The sequence below is a fragment of the Calypte anna genome, chromosome 22 (genome assembly GCF_003957555.1).
Source record: "Calypte anna isolate BGI_N300 chromosome 22, bCalAnn1_v1.p, whole genome shotgun sequence".
In the NCBI taxonomy this organism is placed as follows: Eukaryota; Metazoa; Chordata; class Aves; order Apodiformes; family Trochilidae; genus Calypte; species Calypte anna.
The window spans coordinates 4,992,898-5,010,286 of NC_044267.1; the positions used below are offsets into that span (position 1 = coordinate 4,992,898).

The 17,389-nt window shown below is 50.0% G+C and overlaps 3 protein-coding genes across 5 annotated transcripts in view; all 3 read left to right on the top strand.

The window, feature by feature from the left end:
* The first annotated feature begins 593 nt into the window (after positions 1 to 593).
* Positions 594 to 3,971, top strand: PCNA (proliferating cell nuclear antigen). Its single transcript, XM_008500726.2, is given in 8 exon segments — positions 594 to 645; positions 648 to 701; positions 704 to 827; positions 1,284 to 1,381; positions 1,738 to 1,805; positions 2,723 to 2,917; positions 3,175 to 3,298; positions 3,412 to 3,971. Coding segments are annotated over 8 exon segments (783 nt in total). The 5' UTR covers positions 594 to 608; the 3' UTR covers positions 3,495 to 3,971.
* A 1,747-nt stretch (positions 3,972 to 5,718) lies between these two features.
* On the top strand, positions 5,719 to 12,282 carry TMEM230 (transmembrane protein 230). 3 transcript variants are annotated; one of them, XM_030464134.1, is made up of 4 exons: positions 5,719 to 6,167; positions 8,682 to 8,809; positions 9,265 to 9,387; positions 11,023 to 12,282. In XM_030464134.1, the coding sequence occupies exons 2-4, from the start codon at positions 8,711 to 8,713 to the stop codon at positions 11,161 to 11,163; spliced, it is 363 nt and encodes a 120-aa protein (XP_030319994.1). In that variant the 5' UTR covers positions 5,719 to 6,167; positions 8,682 to 8,710; the 3' UTR covers positions 11,164 to 12,282. The 3 variants fall into 3 exon arrangements, with proteins under 3 accessions (XP_030319994.1, XP_030319992.1, XP_030319993.1); XM_030464132.1 differs by lacking the exon at positions 5,719 to 6,167 and adding an exon at positions 7,399 to 7,477; XM_030464133.1 differs by lacking the exon at positions 5,719 to 6,167 and adding an exon at positions 8,116 to 8,164.
* Positions 12,283 to 16,730: 4,448 nt separating this feature from the next.
* SLC23A2 (solute carrier family 23 member 2) overlaps positions 16,731 to 17,389 on the top strand; it is a 56,637-nt gene continuing 55,978 nt past the window's right edge. The window contains exon 1 of the mRNA XM_030464077.1: positions 16,731 to 16,989. The gene's annotated coding sequence lies outside the window, so the exon portion shown is untranslated. The remainder of the gene's footprint in view (positions 16,990 to 17,389) is intronic.

A 17,389-nucleotide genomic window follows, 5' to 3' on the forward strand; every position in this document is an offset into this window, starting at 1 on the left:
GCTGCTGCCGGGGAGTGTCGCGGGGAGTGTCGTCATATCGCGACGGGGGATTTGGCGGGCGCTGAGGGAATTGCAATGGATTTGCCTCAAAGGGCAGAGCGGGGATGGGTTTCACTGCGGTTCCTGCCAGGAACGGGGCCCGAGGAGACACGCCCCGAGTGTGGCAGCGGCGCTGCGGTGTAGTGGGGGAGGAGCGGCAGGGACCGGGGGGCTCCGCCGCGTGAACGCGGGAGCAGCGCGGCCTCCGTGGGCTGTATTTACACCCTGGGCCCCGCCGGCCACCGCCTCACGGCCCGGCGGGACGCGGGCTGCCGCCCCGGAATGTGTAAATCGCGTGACGATTGGCTCCCGCCAGAAGAGGGGCGGGATTAAGGAAGGAGCCGAGGCGGGATTGGTCAGCAAGCGGAGTGCACCTGTCACGTGTCACTGAGGGGAAGGAAGGCCGCCGGCGATTGGCTGCGGCGAGGCGGTGGGCGGGGCGGAAAGGGGCGGTGTGGCTGTGTGGGGCGTGGCAGACGTATTGTTAAAGCGGCGGTTGGCGGGCCGTTCCGTCGCTCGCGGCGTGTCGGTGTCGGTTCTGGTGCTGCCCGCTCGCTGCTCCCCTCAGGATGTTCGAGGCGCGGCTGGTGCAGGGCTCGGTGCTCAAGCGGTGCTGGAAGCGCTCAAGGACCTCATCACCGAGGCCTGCTGGGACCTGGGCTCCGCGGCATCAGCCTGCAGAGCATGGACTCCTCGCACGTCTCCCTGGTGCAGCTCACGCTGCGCTCCGAGGGTTTCGATACCTACCGCTGCGACCGCAACATCGCCATGGGCGTCAACCTCTCCAGGTAGCGGCGGGGCCCGCCCGGGCGCTGGGGGAGCGGGACGGGGCCTGAGGCGAGCGTGAGGGGCGGGGGAAGCCTTTGCGGTCGCCGTCCCCGGGGCAGCGGCTGCCGGGGCGGTTCGGATCCCTCCGGGCCCCTCTCCCGCCGCCTCCATTCTCCTCAGAGCTCTCGCGCCGTTTTTTCAGCTGAGGCCGTCCCGCGGTGACGTCACTGCCGGGCGCGCCATGGCGGGAAACGGTGGCGGGAGCGGATGGGGGAGCGTGCCCGGCATGGCGGCAAAAGCCCGGACGAGCCCCCCCTTATGGGCAGGGGGAATCGGCTCCGGAACGAGCTCCGGCTCCGCTCCCGTCACGCAGCTCCGGGGGGGCTGCGTTCTCCCCGCTGTGCTGGGCAGTGGGTGCGTGTTCCTTCTGTCTGCGTGTAATGCTCAGAGCGATCTCTGCTTCCTAACCTCCCCAGCATGTCCAAAATACTGAAATGTGCTGGAAATGAAGATATCATAACTCTCCGAGCAGAGGACAATGCGGATACGTTGGCTCTAGTGTTTGAAGCACCAAGTGAGTGTTACTTTTGGGAGATATTTCGCTAGGGTTATGTTTTTAAGTAGTCATCATAAACAACACGGGTACAGGGAAGGGGAGGAAACAACGAGTACTTCTGGAAGGAAAAGAATCACTAGATACATAAACTCTTGAAACAAGCTGGAGACTTAACTTAGTCAGCTTGCCCGGCTCTTTGTAAGAGAAAAATCTACATACAGTGACCCTATTTTGGTTAATTTTTAGATTTCTGGCTCTACTTAAACAAGTTTGATCTTCTTACCATAATGGAAGTGTTTTCACTTGGGCCTGGGAAGGGGCAGAACTTCAGGTTTCTTGGGAACACTTGGTGAAACTCTGCTTTGTTTCTTAAGATCAGGAAAAGGTTTCTGATTATGAAATGAAGCTGATGGACCTTGATGTGGAGCAGCTTGGAATTCCAGTGAGTAGTGGCTCAAATGACTGCTCTCTCTCTGCAATGGATGTTTTTTCATGTCAGACTTGGGAGTTTAAGCTTCTAACAGAACTCTCTTTGGGAACCCCAGAGTGTTGAGTTGGAAGGAACCTCTGGAGATCATCCAGGGCAGGATCCCCCAGAGCAGGTGGCACAGGAGGGACTCCAGGGGGGTTGGGAATGTCTCCAGAGATGGAGACCCCACCACCTCTCTGGGCAGCCTGGCCCAGTGCTCTGCCACCCTCAAAGGCAACAAGTTCCTCCTCAGGTTGAGGTGGAGCTGCCCAGGGTCCAGTTTGTGCCCGTGACCTCTTGTCCTGTCACTGGGCACCACTGACATTAGATTGTGCCCCCTCCTCCTGACACCCCCCTTGGTGAGATCCCCCCTCAGGCTCCTCTTCTCCAGACCCAACAGCCCAAAGTCCCTCAGCCTTTCCTCACAGCAGGGATGTCCCTGTCCCCTTTGCTGTCCCCTCCCCAGCAGCTCCCTGTCCCCTGGGGAGCCCAGAACTGGACACAGTTCTCCAGCTGGGGCCTCACCAGGGCAGAGCAGAGGGGGAGAACCTCCCTTGACCTTCTGGCCATGCTTTTCTTGTTGCACCCCAAGATGCCATTGGCCTTCTTGGCCACCAGCACCCCTTGGTGGCTCAGGGACATCCTGGTGTCCATCCCAGGTCTTTTCCCACAGAGCTGCTCTCCAGCAGCTCAGCCCCAACATCATCTGCTCCAAGGGTTATTCCCCCCTGGCTGCAGGACCCTCCACTTGCCCTGGGTGAATTTCATGAGGTTTCTCTCTGCCCAGTTCCCAGCTCATCCAGGGAAGGGGAGACAAACTCAAGAGGGGTGACTGCACTGACTGACACTCCCCATCTCGTTGGGGGTCTGACTGACTGTTCCTTTGGCAGGAACAGGAATACAGCTGCGTGGTGAAAATGCCCTCAGCCGAGTTTGCGCGCATCTGCCGGGACCTCAGCCACATCGGGGACGCTGTTGTCATCTCCTGTGCAAAAGATGGGGTGAAATTCTCAGCTAATGGGGAGCTGGGCAATGGGAACATCAAACTCTCACAGACCAGTAACGTGGATAAAGAGGAAGAAGCTGTAAGTGAAGCTTTAGTGGTTACTGTTGTGTCTTCAGCGTTGGGGTGTTGAGCATTATGTTTTCTGGAGCTGTGTGACTGTTGTGTCTTTCTCTGGTTTATAGATGAGGCAACAAATTGTTCACTTTTAAGTCCTTTCTTCTGGGGCCTGCAAGCAGCACTCAGCAGAACAGTTTGCAGCTTCAGATGTCTGAATTACCTGACTCGAGGGCCCTTGTGGCATTTGTTGGGGTCTAACCTTGGCTGATGGTTTTCTAGGTGACAATAGAGATGAACGAGCCAGTCCAGCTGACCTTTGCTCTGAGGTACTTGAACTTTTTTACCAAAGCCACTCCCCTGTCTCCTACAGTCACACTCAGCATGTCTGCAGATGTTCCTCTTGGTAAGTAGACTCAGCTCTCCCCAGAAATACCCCTGTGGAATGCTTCCCACCACTAGGAATTGGTGATGCAAAGGCTTTTCTGCAGAACCTTCTGAATACTTTTTCTTTTCCAGTTGTGGAGTACAAGATTGCTGACATGGGACACTTAAAATACTACCTGGCTCCAAAGATTGAAGACCAACAAGAAGGCTCCTAATTGGAGTAGGATTGAGGGGGAGGACATCTGCTCAGCTCTTGAGAGAGGACAACTGAGGAGGAAATGGTGTCATTAGCAATTTCAGTGTGTTGGAGCTTCATCTGAGCACTGCTAGGCATGTGGTGTAGATACCTGTGTAAATATTTTTCAATTTACTATTTTGCTATTCTTGGGGCCATTGGAAATAGGAAATCTTGTTTTTCTAGGCTCTTCCTGTACTTGTACTCCCTTAGGTGCTGCCTTGAGATGAAATGTCCTTATCTTAAGGTGAAATACTCCTCAACTTGGGTTAGAGAAGGGGTGCAATATTTATCTTTAGTCAAGATGTTTCCTTGTTTCACCTCCAGAGCTGTAGTTGACTGTAGGGTTGCTGTTCAGTTATGCCATGAGTTTATTTGATTTTACTGCCTTTGTTTTTTTACCCTCGTATCCTCATTGAAACTTGGAAAGTGGAAATAAAGAAATACCATTTCATGGGTTTTATCCTGTTTAAATGTGGATGGATTGAATGAGGGCTTTGTCAAACTGCTGGTGAGCCCCAGAGCCTTTTTTAATAGAACTGCAACAGGCAAGCTTGGGCTTTTTGTGTCTTGCACTGGAGTTACCACCTCCTGTGATTCAGATGTGGGGTTACAGCTGATGGCTTCTTGGTGCTGTTTCCTCAGGGCAGAAGAGAGGTTTGTGAAATGGGTTTTGCTTTGGCAGATGCCACAGCTGCCTGGCTGCTCCTGTGGCTGTCATTGTGCTCTGTGAGGAGGCTCTGGTGGTGTCTGAAAGTTCCTGGAGCTGTGTAAACCCCCTGTGGTTCTGGTCCTGTTGGTTCTGGCTCAGCAGATGTTAAGCTCTGCAGGTCTCTGCATGCTGCATTCACTGGGTGCTTTTGTCCCACACTTGACACTCCTCTTGACTCACCTGTGCCACAGCAATTCCTCTCACAAAGGAGGAGATTTGTGTTCGTATCTTGCTGATGAAGATCAAGTTTACAGCGTGTTTCACACTGGAGGTTTGGCCAGGAAAAAGAGGATTTGGAAGCAGTTTCAGGCAGCTGTGGGTTTTTTTCTTTGCTTGGCTGTAGTGCTACCAGCCATATATCCAGACCCCCCATTAAACACAGGCTCCTTGGTGCTTATTTAGGAGCTGTGTACTTCCCACTAGCCAGAAACGGGAGCATGAGCAGTGGAAGTCATGTTTGGAACCCCCAGAGGTGGCAGTACTGATCACAGGACAAATCCTGCAGTGTCAGGGTGATGGGGCTGCCGTGTGACACAAACTTCCTGCTCCAGGATTATTTAATGCCCCAGCCCTCGAGTCTTCATTGTTGGTGGCACTTCTTAATTAACAGAGGTGTTCAGACTTTGGGGTTTTCTGCAGCTGGGTCCCTGCTTGGTTTTCAGCTCCCATACCGAGCTCTGTGTTGTCCCCAGACTGTGCCCCATTTATCCTCTTGCTGATGAATTGATTGAGTACCTTGAAAAAAACCTCTCAAAACCCACACTTTCAGCTGCTTTAAAGCTTTTCAGCATTTGCAGAGTTACTGTCCAGAAGAGGAGCTGTGGAGACCTTGGATAAGCAGGAGGGATTTGTGATGCTTCTCAGGTTGGATCACCATGGTGGGACCCATGAGTGCAGCAAGGAAAGAGGAGCTGCAGGAATGGGAGATTCCTCGAGTTGAGATTGGGAAGGTTCTGATTTGCAGTGGTGTGCAGGAAGCTGGGCTGGTGATGGAAGCAAATTCTTTTGGGCACAACCCCCTGCTGTAGTGGGGCTTACCAAACTCTTAGTTATGCTCTTTCTGCTCATAAACACCTCACAAAAAGGAGCCAAGTGGTGCAGTTATTTTTACAGCTCCAATGACCACATGAAGTAGTCTTGTCTTGTAAGAAGCATCCTGGTTAAAGTTTTGATGTGCACACTGAGCTTCCCGGATAAATCTTTGAGGTTAAATGTTTATTTTGTTCTATCCAAACTTCAGATGCTCCCTTTAAAAAAAACAAAAACCCAAACCAGCCTTCAAAGCAGGAGGCTCAGTAAATGCTGAGTGTGCTCCTCAGTGTTAGAGAGAGGAAGCTTTGGAAATTAAATATATTTAGACTTTCTTACTAGAAAAAAATAAAGGGGGAGGGGGAATCTTTTTTTTAAACTTCAAAGAGCTGAGGTTTTTCAGGCTGTAAATCCAGTGTGTAGCGGATTAGCTGAGAGGAGCTGGAACCAGGGCAGTGCCTGCAGGTCCCGCTGGGGAGCAGCTGGAGGAAGCAGATCCCCAGCAGAGCCTCCTCCCGGTGTCCGCGTTGTTCCAGGGACAGGAACAATTCCCTGGTTAAACCCCTCAGTCACCAGAGCCCTGAGGGCGGACACTTTCATTCCGTGTCATTTCACACCTGCTTTGAGAAACCCGAATTGATTTTTATCGCTGGAGGAGCGATGTGATCCAACCCCCGCCCCGGGACATCGGCTCCGCTCCCGGGGGTTTCGCTCCCGGTGGGTCCGAGCCAAGGACGGGTCCATCCCGGCTCCCCAGCTGAGGCAGGAGGAGAAAATATCCCAGCAGGGCTGAGCCAGCAAGAGGCCCCTGCCATAACCTGGAAGGAAACGCGGTCCATGAGCCATAAACTTCCTGTGCGGTTCCGCGGTGCGGAAGGGAGCGATGGGATGGAGCGGCAGCGCCGGGCGGGGGTGAGGATCTGCTGCCGGGGGGGGGTGTGAATTGCATTTATTTATTGGCTCCTTTCTTAGAATCCGTGTTCTGAAGCTGGGGGGAAGGATTGGGGGGGATAGGGAGGGGAGTTCGCAGACATGTTGTGAACTTCCAGGTCAGCACAGAGGAACCATTTCGGGGCTGGAGGGAGGGGGCCGGGGGTGTTTCTTGCATCAGGTGGGAGATCGGAGCTCCCCAAAGGGCAAGAAACGACATCCCCCCTTCCTTCCTCTTCCTGGGCGGAGAGAGGAGGAAAAAAACACTGCTCAAAACCACTGCTTTTATTTAGGGGGTAAACAGGATTTGAGCTTGAAGTGCAATGTTTGCATTTATTGGCGAGGTTCTGCTCCTGCCTCCCCCAGGGCTCGTGGGCTCGGAACAGGACGGGCAGGGCAGGGGGGTGGGAAACAGGCACAGTCCAGCGTTTATTTTCTTCCTAAAGAGCACAGCACTTCGTTCTGAGCTTGAACCAACGTAGAGCACGAGGAGGGTGAAGCTTAGTGTGAGGTCTGAGAATTTTTTTATTTTTGCCTTTGTCCTTAATAGCCTCTTTCTTGTTTTTTAATATATATATATATATATATATAATATATAAAGTGCTCGTCACCATATTGATAAACACTGTTTGGAACCGCTCTGAGGGCAAGCAAGGTAATGGAGAGGGCAGGACAGGTAATGCAAGTGTAAATTGGAAAAAATCTACATTTATTAATTGGGGGGGAGCCATGAGCCTGGTAAACAATGGGAGAGTCAGAAGAAGTCCTGTGGTGCTTGAGAGTAAAATGGGGGAGAATCAGGAAGTCTGATACATTTCAGATCTACTGACTTGGGGGGGGTCCATGCCTGCACATCCACCCCAGGCAAGGGGAGGCTTTGGGGGTTGTTGTCATCTGGAACATGGATGTGTCAGGAACTGAGGGGGTGTGTTGTCACCCTGTGAGTGGGTGATGTTTCCATTAGCAACGGGGCTGGAAATGTGTTTTGTCTGTGCTTGGGGTTTCCTACAGGGGAAAAAAAAAAAAAAGTGCCAACAATTTGCAGGAAGGAGACAAAGGATTTCAAGTGGGACTAAAAGTTTTGGAGAGGTGCTGTTACCTTTAGCTGCCTGATAGTGTTATGGAAAAAGCATCTTTGTCCCTTCCTGTTGAACAGCTGGGGTGTGCACTTTGGTTTCTTTCCATTCCATACTTTGTCAAAGAAAAAAAAAAATCTGTTGAAGTTGGAAAGGGTGGGAAGTCTCTTTTCTGCCTTCAGCCCTGGGCTGTGGAGCAGAGGTTGAAGGCTGTGGGTGAGCACCCAGAGGGGTTGTCAGGCCCTGGGGGAGCTGGGGAGGTGTGGGCAGGACTGGAGCCAGGTTTCACCTCCTGAGAAGCTGGGCTGCAAGGTGGTAAGGAAGCTGGCTCTGTCCCTGCTGGCAGCAAAACCACACAGGGGTTGGCTCCAAAGCACAGGAAAATTGCAGGGTCTGGCTCTGGTGTAACTAAATAAAGCTGAACCTGAGCCCTGCCTCCCTCGCAGCTCAGCAGCCAAGTGGCTACACTTAGGAGCTCCTGCTGGGGTTCTTTGGTTCCCTTATCCAGTAACCACCCCATCCCCTCCTCATGTTCCCTCAGTCATGACTGGAGCTGCCCCAGCAGTGGCAGTTCCATTGCAGTTTACTTTCCAGTGGGGTTTTTTGTTTTGTTTTGGGTTTGTTTTGTTTTGGTTTTTGTTTTTGCAATATATAACTATTGCAAAATATCCTTTTGGTTGAATAGCTGCTGTTTTTTGTTCTGGTTTGGGTTGATTTGCTAGGTCCCTGTTTAGAAATAACTGGGCCTCAGACATTTCCCTGCTGGAAACAAATATTATTCTGGAATTTCTGTCTTGTTTTCAACACAAGTTCTGCCTCAATTTGACTTTGCTTTCAAATATTGGCAAGCCCTGTTGCAGCTCTATGAAATCCTGCTCAGCCTGGAGAAGAGGAGGCTGCCAGGTGAGCTCAGAGCAACCTCTCAATATCTGAAGGGGCCACAGGAAAGCTGGGGGAGGGCTTTGGGGTGTAGGAGAGGATGAGGGGAAATGGGTTAAAACTTGAAGATTTAGGGGAGATTGAGGTTGGACATTAGGAAGAAATTGGTGTGAGGATGCTGAGCCCCTGGCCCAGGTTGCCCCCAGAAGCTGTGGCTGCCCCATCCCTGGCAGTGTTGAAGGTTGGATGGGGCTTGGAACACCCTGGGCTGTGGGAGGGGTCCCTGCCCATGCAGGGGGTTGGAATTGGATGAGTCTTGAGACCTCTTCCAACCCAACCCATTCTGTGATTCTCTGGTTCTATGACATATCCATGCTTTTGTATTTTAGACTTAAATACAAAGCTTAGGTTGGAAAGATTTAATTTATCAACAGAGGTGCCCTTTGGTTCCTATAGGCCTGACATTTATTTCTCTGATCCATGTGTCTCAGGCTCATACCATGAAGTTTGCTCTGATTTTTTGCTGCTCCTGCTTTTCCAGGTTCTAGCTGCTGCTCAGGCTTCCTTGGAATGATGCCGTCACGTACAAATCTGTCTGCTGGGATTCCCAGCAGCAAAGTCAAATATTCCAAGCTCTCCAGCACTGATGATGGATACATTGACCTGCAGGTAAAAGCTGGAGAAGAAAAGCCTCTCTCTGCTGTTCTTTTGAACCGGACTTAGCAGGACAGGCTGCCGTAGCTTTGCATCTCCACAGCAGGTTGCTTTTGTCTTCATCCTGGATGATCTTTAGGGTCCTTCCCAACCCAAACCATTCTGCAGTTTTCAGAAAAGCAGCCCCAGCTTGGGTGCAAAGCTACCTGCCAGGCACCTCTGCAGCCCTTCTTCTGTTCTGGAAACAAGATTGCTTGTTTAATAGGTTCAGATATATTTTTTGGTTAAAATCAGAGCAGATCTTTTAGCAAAGGGTGCAAACCCTGGCTCAGCAGGGTCTCCATGGGCAGGATTCCTACAGAAGGGCCACCTGAGCTGCTCTAGCAGTTTGTCCCATGTCATTTCTGCTGTGATGGGAGGGGGACTGGGCTGAGTTCACCTATTTAATGTTTGGGTTTTTTTCCATCCAGTTCAAGAAGAGCCCACCAAAAATCCCCTACAAGGCGATAGCTCTGGCCATTGTGCTCTTCATGATTGGGACCTTCCTCATTATTATAGGGGCTCTGCTCTTGGCAGGATACATTAGCAAAGGGGTAAGTGCTTTGATTTCCACTTGGGTTACAAGTTCTGCCTCACTTCCCATCAGCTGTGCTGGTTAGTGCAGAAATTCAGAGTAAGAAAGTGATCCCTTAGATCTGGGGTTGGGTGTCAAGAGGAAGGGGACAATCTCTGTTCAGGAGTGCTCAGGACAAGGAATAATGGGTTGGAGCTGGAACATAGGAAGTTCCATCTCAACATGAAGAGAAATTTCTTTACTGTGAGGGTGAGGGAGCTCCGGAACATCTGCCCAGGGAGGTTGTGGAGTCTCCTCTAGAGACTTTCCAAACCTACCTGGATGTGTTCCTGTGCCCTGCACAAGGTGATCCTGCTGTGGCAGAGGGGTTGGACTGGATGATCTCTAGAGGCCCCTTCCAACCCCTGACATTCTGTGATTGTATGATTCCAGCACCCCTGTCCCTCTGGCAGCAAAGTCACCTGGTGGCTTTGCTTAGCAAGGTTGGAGCAGGTTCAGAGCTGCTGGAGATCAGCCAGGGAGGGCTGAGTGTCTCTGTCCCCTCTGCAGTAGAGTTTCATTTCACTGCTCCATCCTGGCAGAGGTCAGCTTGCTTTCCTGGAAAAAAGATTTCATGCTGGAATCATCACTCCTCTAGTGAAGATAATATGGTATATTAATAATAAACCTCTCCAGGCATGAGCAAAAGAGATCGGTTTTCTTGTAGGTGACTTGGTGCTCCTCTGTGGCCCACTTCATTTACCTGGTGCTGTAGGGAATTGCTTCACACTTGGCAGCTGCTGCTTATCAGTGTGGGGCCAGCAGCCTCTGGGCTGTGCTGGAAACTGTCCAGGCCCAGATAGGGGAATTTTCCCTCAGCCAGACAGGCAGCACCCAGCCTGAGCACGGCAGGTTTGGTTCATGATTAGTGCCAGGAGGAGCCACCCCTCCTATCTGAAGGAGTTCAGTTGAGGGTTTCCTGTAGGAAGGAGGAGATAGCAGGGAGAGGACTTTGAGCTCTGCCTGAAGAAAACGTTTCAGATTTCAGATGAATTTTTAGTTTTTGACAGCAAGCCAGGCCTTGGGGATCAATAGTTGAGGCAGTACTTAAGAAAAAAGCCCCCTGCTCATACAGATGAATAAAGAAAGCTCCCTGCCCATACAGATGTCTTCTCACTTGTGTCACTTTGGACAGGGAACTGCTTGAGAGAGCCCAGCACAGAGCCACAAAGATACTGAAGGGAGTGGAACATCTCCCTGCTGAGGAAGGGCTGAGGGAGCTTAGGGCTCTTTAGTTTGGAGGAGAGGAGCCTGAGGGGTGACCTCAGGAAAGTTTATCAAGATGTGAGGGGTGAGTGTCAGGAGGATGGAGCCAGGCTCTTCTCAGTGATGTCCAAATGATAGGATAAGGGGCAGTGGGTGCAAGCTGGAGCACAGAAAGAAGGTTCTGTGTAAATACAAGGAAAAACTTTTTGACTGTGAGGGTGAGGGAGCCCTGGCCCAGGCTGCCCAGGGAGGTTGTGGAGTCCCCTCTGGAGACACTCGGAACCCACCTGGATGTCACCCTCTGTGACCTGCACTGGGTGATCTGTGCTGGCAGGGGGTTGGACTCCAGGGTCTCTTGAGGTCCCTTCCAGCCCCTGACATTGTGACTCTCTGTCTCTTTCTGACCCAGGGGACAGACCGTGCCATCCCTGTCCTCATCATCGGGATCCTCGTGTTCCTCCCAGGCTTCTACCACCTGCGCATCGCTTACTACGCTTCCAAAGGCTACCGGGGCTACTCCTATGATGATATCCCAGATTTTGATGATTGAACACCATATATTTAATCCCATTTATAGTTAGGTTGGTGATAAGAGCTGGCATTAGCTACTCTGGACCTCAGGAGGGAGCTTGTTAAGATTGTAGAGGAAGGATCTGCTGGTCACAAGATGCCAGTTCTGGTTTTGAGGTGGAGCAGATTTTTCAGTTGGGGTTTCTGGGACTTGACCCAGGGAATTGACCAAAGGGATTGCAACACGAGGTGGGAAGAACCATGTGATTGATTGTATTTTTCCTCTTTCTGTTCCATAATGTTGCTGGCTTGTAAGAAGTTCTTCTTGAGCAAGGCATTTCTAGAAGTTTTCTGAAAAATAGATGAACCAGTTTGAGTAATGAAAATATTTGGCTTTTTTTTTCTGTTTTCCAGACTTTATTTTAGTTTTCAGTGAGATTGTGGTTGTCACCAGGTTTACCTTTGCAGACAAACACTGTAGCTAAAGTTCTCCTTTTGCTCTCTGTCTATCAGACATGCTTCTTCAATCTACTTGTCCTGTGTTTTTCTGGAGCAAAGCAAGTCAGATGTGGACAAAAAAAGGAAAACTTTACTTGCATGAAACAATTTACGTGGAGTGCATTTGCTCCTCTTGTCAGACTGACCAAGCTTATTTCCTCAACAAAACATTCTTCAGAAGCTGTTTCCCACGCCACTGTTACTTTTGGCAAAATCTGTTTCTCCTTTAAAAGGACAGTTGTTGTATCTTGCTTTTTATTTTTAAACAAACTGAATGGATACAGAGAGGAGAATTGGAATCTGGACCAGGACTCAAGTGTCTAAATACCAGAAATCTTAGTTTTGACTGGGGTGGATATTAGAGACACTTGCATTCCAGCTGTCTGTATGTATATTTGTCCCTGTGCATAGCTCCCTAGCCCAGTAAAAAGAAAATCTCTGTATAGTTTGTACTAAGTAAATCCTGTTTTTATTGTTTTGCTAGCTGCAGTGATGTGTTATTCAGGGAAAGCAGAATGGAAGCTCTTTTTAGGTACAGTAAAAACTGTTTGCCTCCTGAAGTGAAGATGAAGACAGTGTCCTGGGAAACAAATGTGTAACACATAGTGCTGCAAGTGGATGTATTTATTACAAATAAACTTCACTATATTCTGTGTACAAATCCTAAGCTTCTCTTTTTCACATTCACAGAGCTGGGTGTGCACTGAAGATTGTTCTGGGCAACCAGATGAAGACTTTGGCTGAAGCTGCTGGTGCCCCCTGCTTCCAATCACTACTGCAGTCAGTGTTGGCCTTTGCTGAGCCAGCAGCTTTGGGGTGGCTCCATCTGCTCCCAGGACCCTGGGCTGGGGCAGAGCTGGAATTACCTCCAGGGTGCTCTGGGTGCAGCAGGAGAACTCAGTTCTGAACCTCATATGCAGCCCTTATGAAAGGTACAAAGACACCAGAGCTCTGGTTGCTTTGTTTCAGGATGCAGATATCCAGCTGTGCAAGGCAGGAGGAGCAGTGTCTGTGGGATCACAGCCTGGTACTGGTACTGGTAGTGACTCCAGCATTGTCAGGGGTACCTCACATGGAGGGAAGGTTTTTCAAAGGAAGAGGGGCCAGGATCCCTGGTGGTGCAGAGCACAGAATGAGTTGGAAGGAACCTAAAAGCTCCCCCAGTTCCAAGCCCTGCCATGGTCAGGGACCCCTCCCACAGCCCAGGGTGCTCCAAGCACCACCCAACCTGGGCTCAGACACTGCCAGGGATGGGGCAGCCACAGCTCCCTGGCAACCTGGGACAGGGGCTCAGCACCCTCAGAATAAAGAATTTCTTCCTCATGTCCAACCTCAGTCCCCCCTCTTCAAGTTTTAACCCATTTCCCTCATCCTCTCCCTCCATCCCATGTCCAAAGCCCTCCCCCAGCTTTCTTGCAGCCCTTTCAGATATTGGAAGGTTCTATAAGGTCACCTTGGAGCCTCTGTGGAGCCTTCAGGCCCATGGAGATGGGGAGATGAGTGCTGGATGAACACCTTGCTCTGAAAGTGCTCTTCCCATCACTACTTTTTCCTTCTGCAGTGTTCTAGATTAAACCCAGAGCCTGAGCCAAGATCTTTTTTTAGCTCCCATCTCTTCCCTCATTTAACTGAAGTGGCTTGAGTGTGCCCCAGTGCTGTGCTCTGAGGAATCACTGACTGAATTCAGGATCTCCATCTCTGAAGACAAGAGCTTGGGCACGTTCTGTGCTGTGTCACACTGCTCCTCATCCCTCTGGCATTCCCCTGTGCTCTGCTTCCCAGAATTTCTCATGTTCTGAGCTCAGCAGCAGCTGAAATGTGTCAATGAAAGCTGTGTCTGGCCATGAGAGCAGCTGCTGATGCAAACCCCTGAATCTGCCTCTCTTAGGGGTCAAGAATGTCGATTTGTTTGGGCCTGGGGCAAGGAGAGATGAAGCAAGAGGGAAGTTTAGATGGGAGAAGGAAGAGGGAGGAGAGGCCTTCAAGTGGGGCTGTTAGGATGCAAGGAAGTTGGGAAGCCTGGGCTGCTGAAGAGAGATGAGTAAATGTAGGGGACAGGAGAAGAATATGCTGACATTTCTGGAGGAAAAGGCAATTTTATTTTTTATTTGACAGAAGCAAAGTCCTCAGGCAGCACAGTGTTTAAAAAAAGAGCAGTCCCTGCCCTAATGCCCATGGGGCTGTCTGCATGAGGCTACAGGGAAATTATCCTCTCTCCAGGGATGTTTTTATATCCAATTTGGAAGAAAGGAGATGCTTCTGGGAAAGAAAAAAAGGTAGGGAGAGCAATGGAAAAATGGACATCCAGAGAATTTAATTCTTTGGGTTGACACACTGCCTTCTAAGCATGGCTTTTTCTCCTGAGTATAAGCCTCCAGATGTTCAAATGTGTAATAGGCATCTTGTAGTGTGGCAAATAGCCAGGGCTGGATTTTCTCTTGCAAATTAGCATGAATTTACATTTAACTGAAGCAACAAGAAAATTTTACTCAAAAAAAAAAACCAAACTCCCTGAGCCTGGTCCATTCCATAACAGGGGGGCTCCTGTGGTAGAGGTTTGAGATGTAATTGGTGCTGTCAGCTCTTTTTTTAAAGCATTACATAAGGATGGTGCTTTCCTCCCATTTGGGAGCTGGTTGAATCAGCAAAAACACCAAAATATTACAACAAGGTCTTTTTAATTTTCCTTCTCACTCCTGCCATGCTGTGGACCGGCAGGTGTGAGTTGCAGGACTGGTTTGGCTCCTCTTGCTGCCTCCCCTGTGTGGAGCTGCATCCTTCCTATTGACCCAGGTGGCAGATGCTGCTGCCAAAACCCACAGCTCATGGCTCTGCTCCTCAGTTCCCCTTCCTGTAAAATCATGTGGCTTTGCAGTGAACTGACTGGCTCACCACAGCAAGGAGGGTAATAGGAAGTTTCTGGTCTTGAATCACAAAATAGGCTCCAGTCAGACACTGATGGATGAGGATCATACTGAGTAGTTGTTTGCTTTATCCAGCATCATCCATTCTGGGCACTCAGCAGGGCAGCTGTCTCAGAGGAAAAAAAAAATAGCTGGCATTTATGTAGCTTGATGGGTGTTATTATGCACAGAAGCTCTGGAGAAAGAACAGGCTCTCAGATTTTAGGCTTTTCTCTAATTTATGAGTGCTTGAATTCATGCATCATCAGTGATGTTCTTCTGTTGCTCTTGTGCAGTGTATTTATACAATTACATACTTTATTTAATACCATGAAATTGCTGGAAAGACACTTGGGAATGTGATTCTACAGTCCTCTGGCCTGAGCTCCCCTCAATCCCAGAGAAATTTTCCCCCAGTATATTTATAAAGACTCATTTTAAGTAATTATCTTGGGGGTTTTAATTAATTTTTTACCATCTGGAGTAAACAAAGCTTATTGAAGTTACCAGGCATCCTCCCAGCAGAGGAGCTTCCCTGAAGCAGACAACCTGTCTGAAACCTGTGAATAACCTGGAAGGGACAAACAAGGCAGCAGAGGAGGCACAGGTAGCTGCAGATATTAACTACAAGCCCTGGAAACTGATGCTCAATCCAAAAAGGCTCTTTCTCTGCTCCATTTGCTCACTGTTATTGGCATATTGTGTTCCCCAAGGCAGAATGGGGCCTCTTCCTCCCTCTCCAGGAGGCGCCTTGGTGCTGCAAAAGCCACCAGTGGAGATGGCTACTAGTGACTCAAAGATGTAATTAGTTTTCTAACACTTCCCACGGCCCATTTCCCTTGAGAAGGCAAGTCAGGCATCAGGCTGGCACCAGGTGGGGACATTCAAGTGTACAGCAGAAGAGTCAACTTGCTGCCTACACCAAAGGACCTCAGAGGGCTTCCAGGAGAGGCTTCACACCCAGAGATGGTGCTAAAAGCCATGCAAGGGGCTCTGTCAGCTCTGGCACTGGCTTTATAGCAAGCATCTAATGCTGCATCTCTGAGGTGATGGGTAATGCCCCTTTGGGGAGGTCCTGGAGAAGGATCCCTGCCTGGAAGGGGCTCATGGCAAAAATAGGCAGGATGGAGATAAACTCCACAATGGAAAGGAGCAACTGGAAAAGCCAGAAGTAGTCAAAGTATTTTGTAAATGGTTCTCATAAACCCTTGAAAGAAGTGGCAGAAGTTGTGCTTCTGTGGTTTGCTTGAAGCGGGGAAGGGGCGGTGAGGTGTCTGACCAGCCTGGACACCATGTGAGCCTCAGGTCTGAGAGAAGCCAGAGCCCTGAAGGGCTTCTTGCCCTCTCCTGGTCTGTCAGTCCTTCTTTGGTTGAAGCCGGCAGTGTTGTGATTCTTACAGGTTCATCGTTTTGGATCTGTCCATGTAAAGAGACATCATTCCCTCTACAGAGAAGCATCTGCATCCTGGAAAAGGGAGTGGAAATACGCCAGGTAGCAACTTTCCATGTGTTATTTCTGTTCCTTGGCATCACTGTTGATTATTCTCTCTGAAGGTCTCCATATGCTTGTGCTGATGGAGGTTGGGAAGAAGAGCAAGACCCAGGGTCTGCCCTGTGGTGATGCAGCAAGAAGGAAACTTGAGTTTCCAACTCCTTGTTTGTTTTCTTTCTCAGCACTGACTCATGTTTCCTCTCATTTTTTGGACAACCTTACCCTGGATGCTGGACCACAGAGCAGGGTGGTTGTTAAAGGAGGCTGGGCTGACCAGCAGGTTGCTGAGCTAAGTCCTGAAAATATTTTAGTAGAAATTATGTAAAACATCCGTGGAGGTGAGGGAAGGAGAGAGGTGAGATGGAGCTCCCTTGGAGCTTGCTGGACACGACCCCCATGCTCTAAACCCATCCATAAACCAAATGTTTAATTTGAACAAGCAGCACAATCTGCAGCAGCATCTCTCCTGTTTTTCTGGTGCCCGTCATGCAGGAACACTCAGTGCAGCCCCTTGGTCCTGGTTTGCTTTCTGTCAACTCCAATTACCCAAATTCAGCAACGTTTGCCACTGAGAGGCTCAGTGCTTTGCTGCTTCTCTTACACAATGGGCATTTTGCTCAGCAGAAAAGACGTAAAAACCCTGCAGGGCAGGAAGAGATGACACAACAGTTCTGTCCTTTCTTATCAGATTTGTCCTGCACTCCACTTAGGTGCTGGTCTAAATGAGTTGCTCTGCTCTCTCCCTACTCCTCCTCCTTATCCCTGGTCCTTAAAAGTCCCCAGCATCACCCTGTTTATACAACAGCTTCTTCATCCTGACAGCTTCTGCCTCTCCCAAAACCACTCCTGAAGCTTGCTCCTGGTCCTGGTCTTCATCCTCCTCTTCCCAGCAAGATCTCTCCTGCAAAGCACCTCTGGGACTCCTCGGCTGCTTTTCCACTTGGTGCTTTCTTCAGTGCTCTGGAGTTGCAGGGTAAGTGCAGATTTCCTGGCCCTGGGATCTCTCTGATCTGCCAACAGCTAGCAGAGACCTTTGGTTTCACCGCTTCCAACGTGGGCAAGGCACAACCCTGCCTTTATTTTCTGTCTTTTCTACCTGGGGAAAATAAACATTCCCTGCCTTTCCCTTAGAGCTCTGCATCCAGGCCAGCAATGCTTTCATGCTGCAGGGCTGGGTTCTCTACTCCCCATGTGAAACGTGGATGTGCACGTTCACAATGTTTCCTTTCTCCTCCCTTAATACACAAGCAGCCTGAGGTTTTTAGGAATGCTGGATTTAACTAAAAATAGTCCAGACAGTTTAGTGAGCCCCAGCAGATCCCTCCTTCCCAAGAGAACTGGCTTCGTTCTGAGACAGAGCCATGGGTCAAGGG

Excerpts from the sequence above, each read along its gene's own strand:
- TMEM230 (XM_030464134.1), top strand. The coding sequence starts at position 8,711 with ATGATGCCGTCACGTACAAATCTGTCTGCTGGGATTCCCAGCAGCAAA. Across the intron at positions 8,810-9,264 it reads ATGGATACATTGACCTGCAG|TTCAAGAAGAGCCCACCAAA; the intron begins GTAAAAGCTGGA and ends TTTTCCATCCAG. Across the intron at positions 9,388-11,022 it reads CAGGATACATTAGCAAAGGG|GGGACAGACCGTGCCATCCC; the intron begins GTAAGTGCTTTG and ends TTTCTGACCCAG.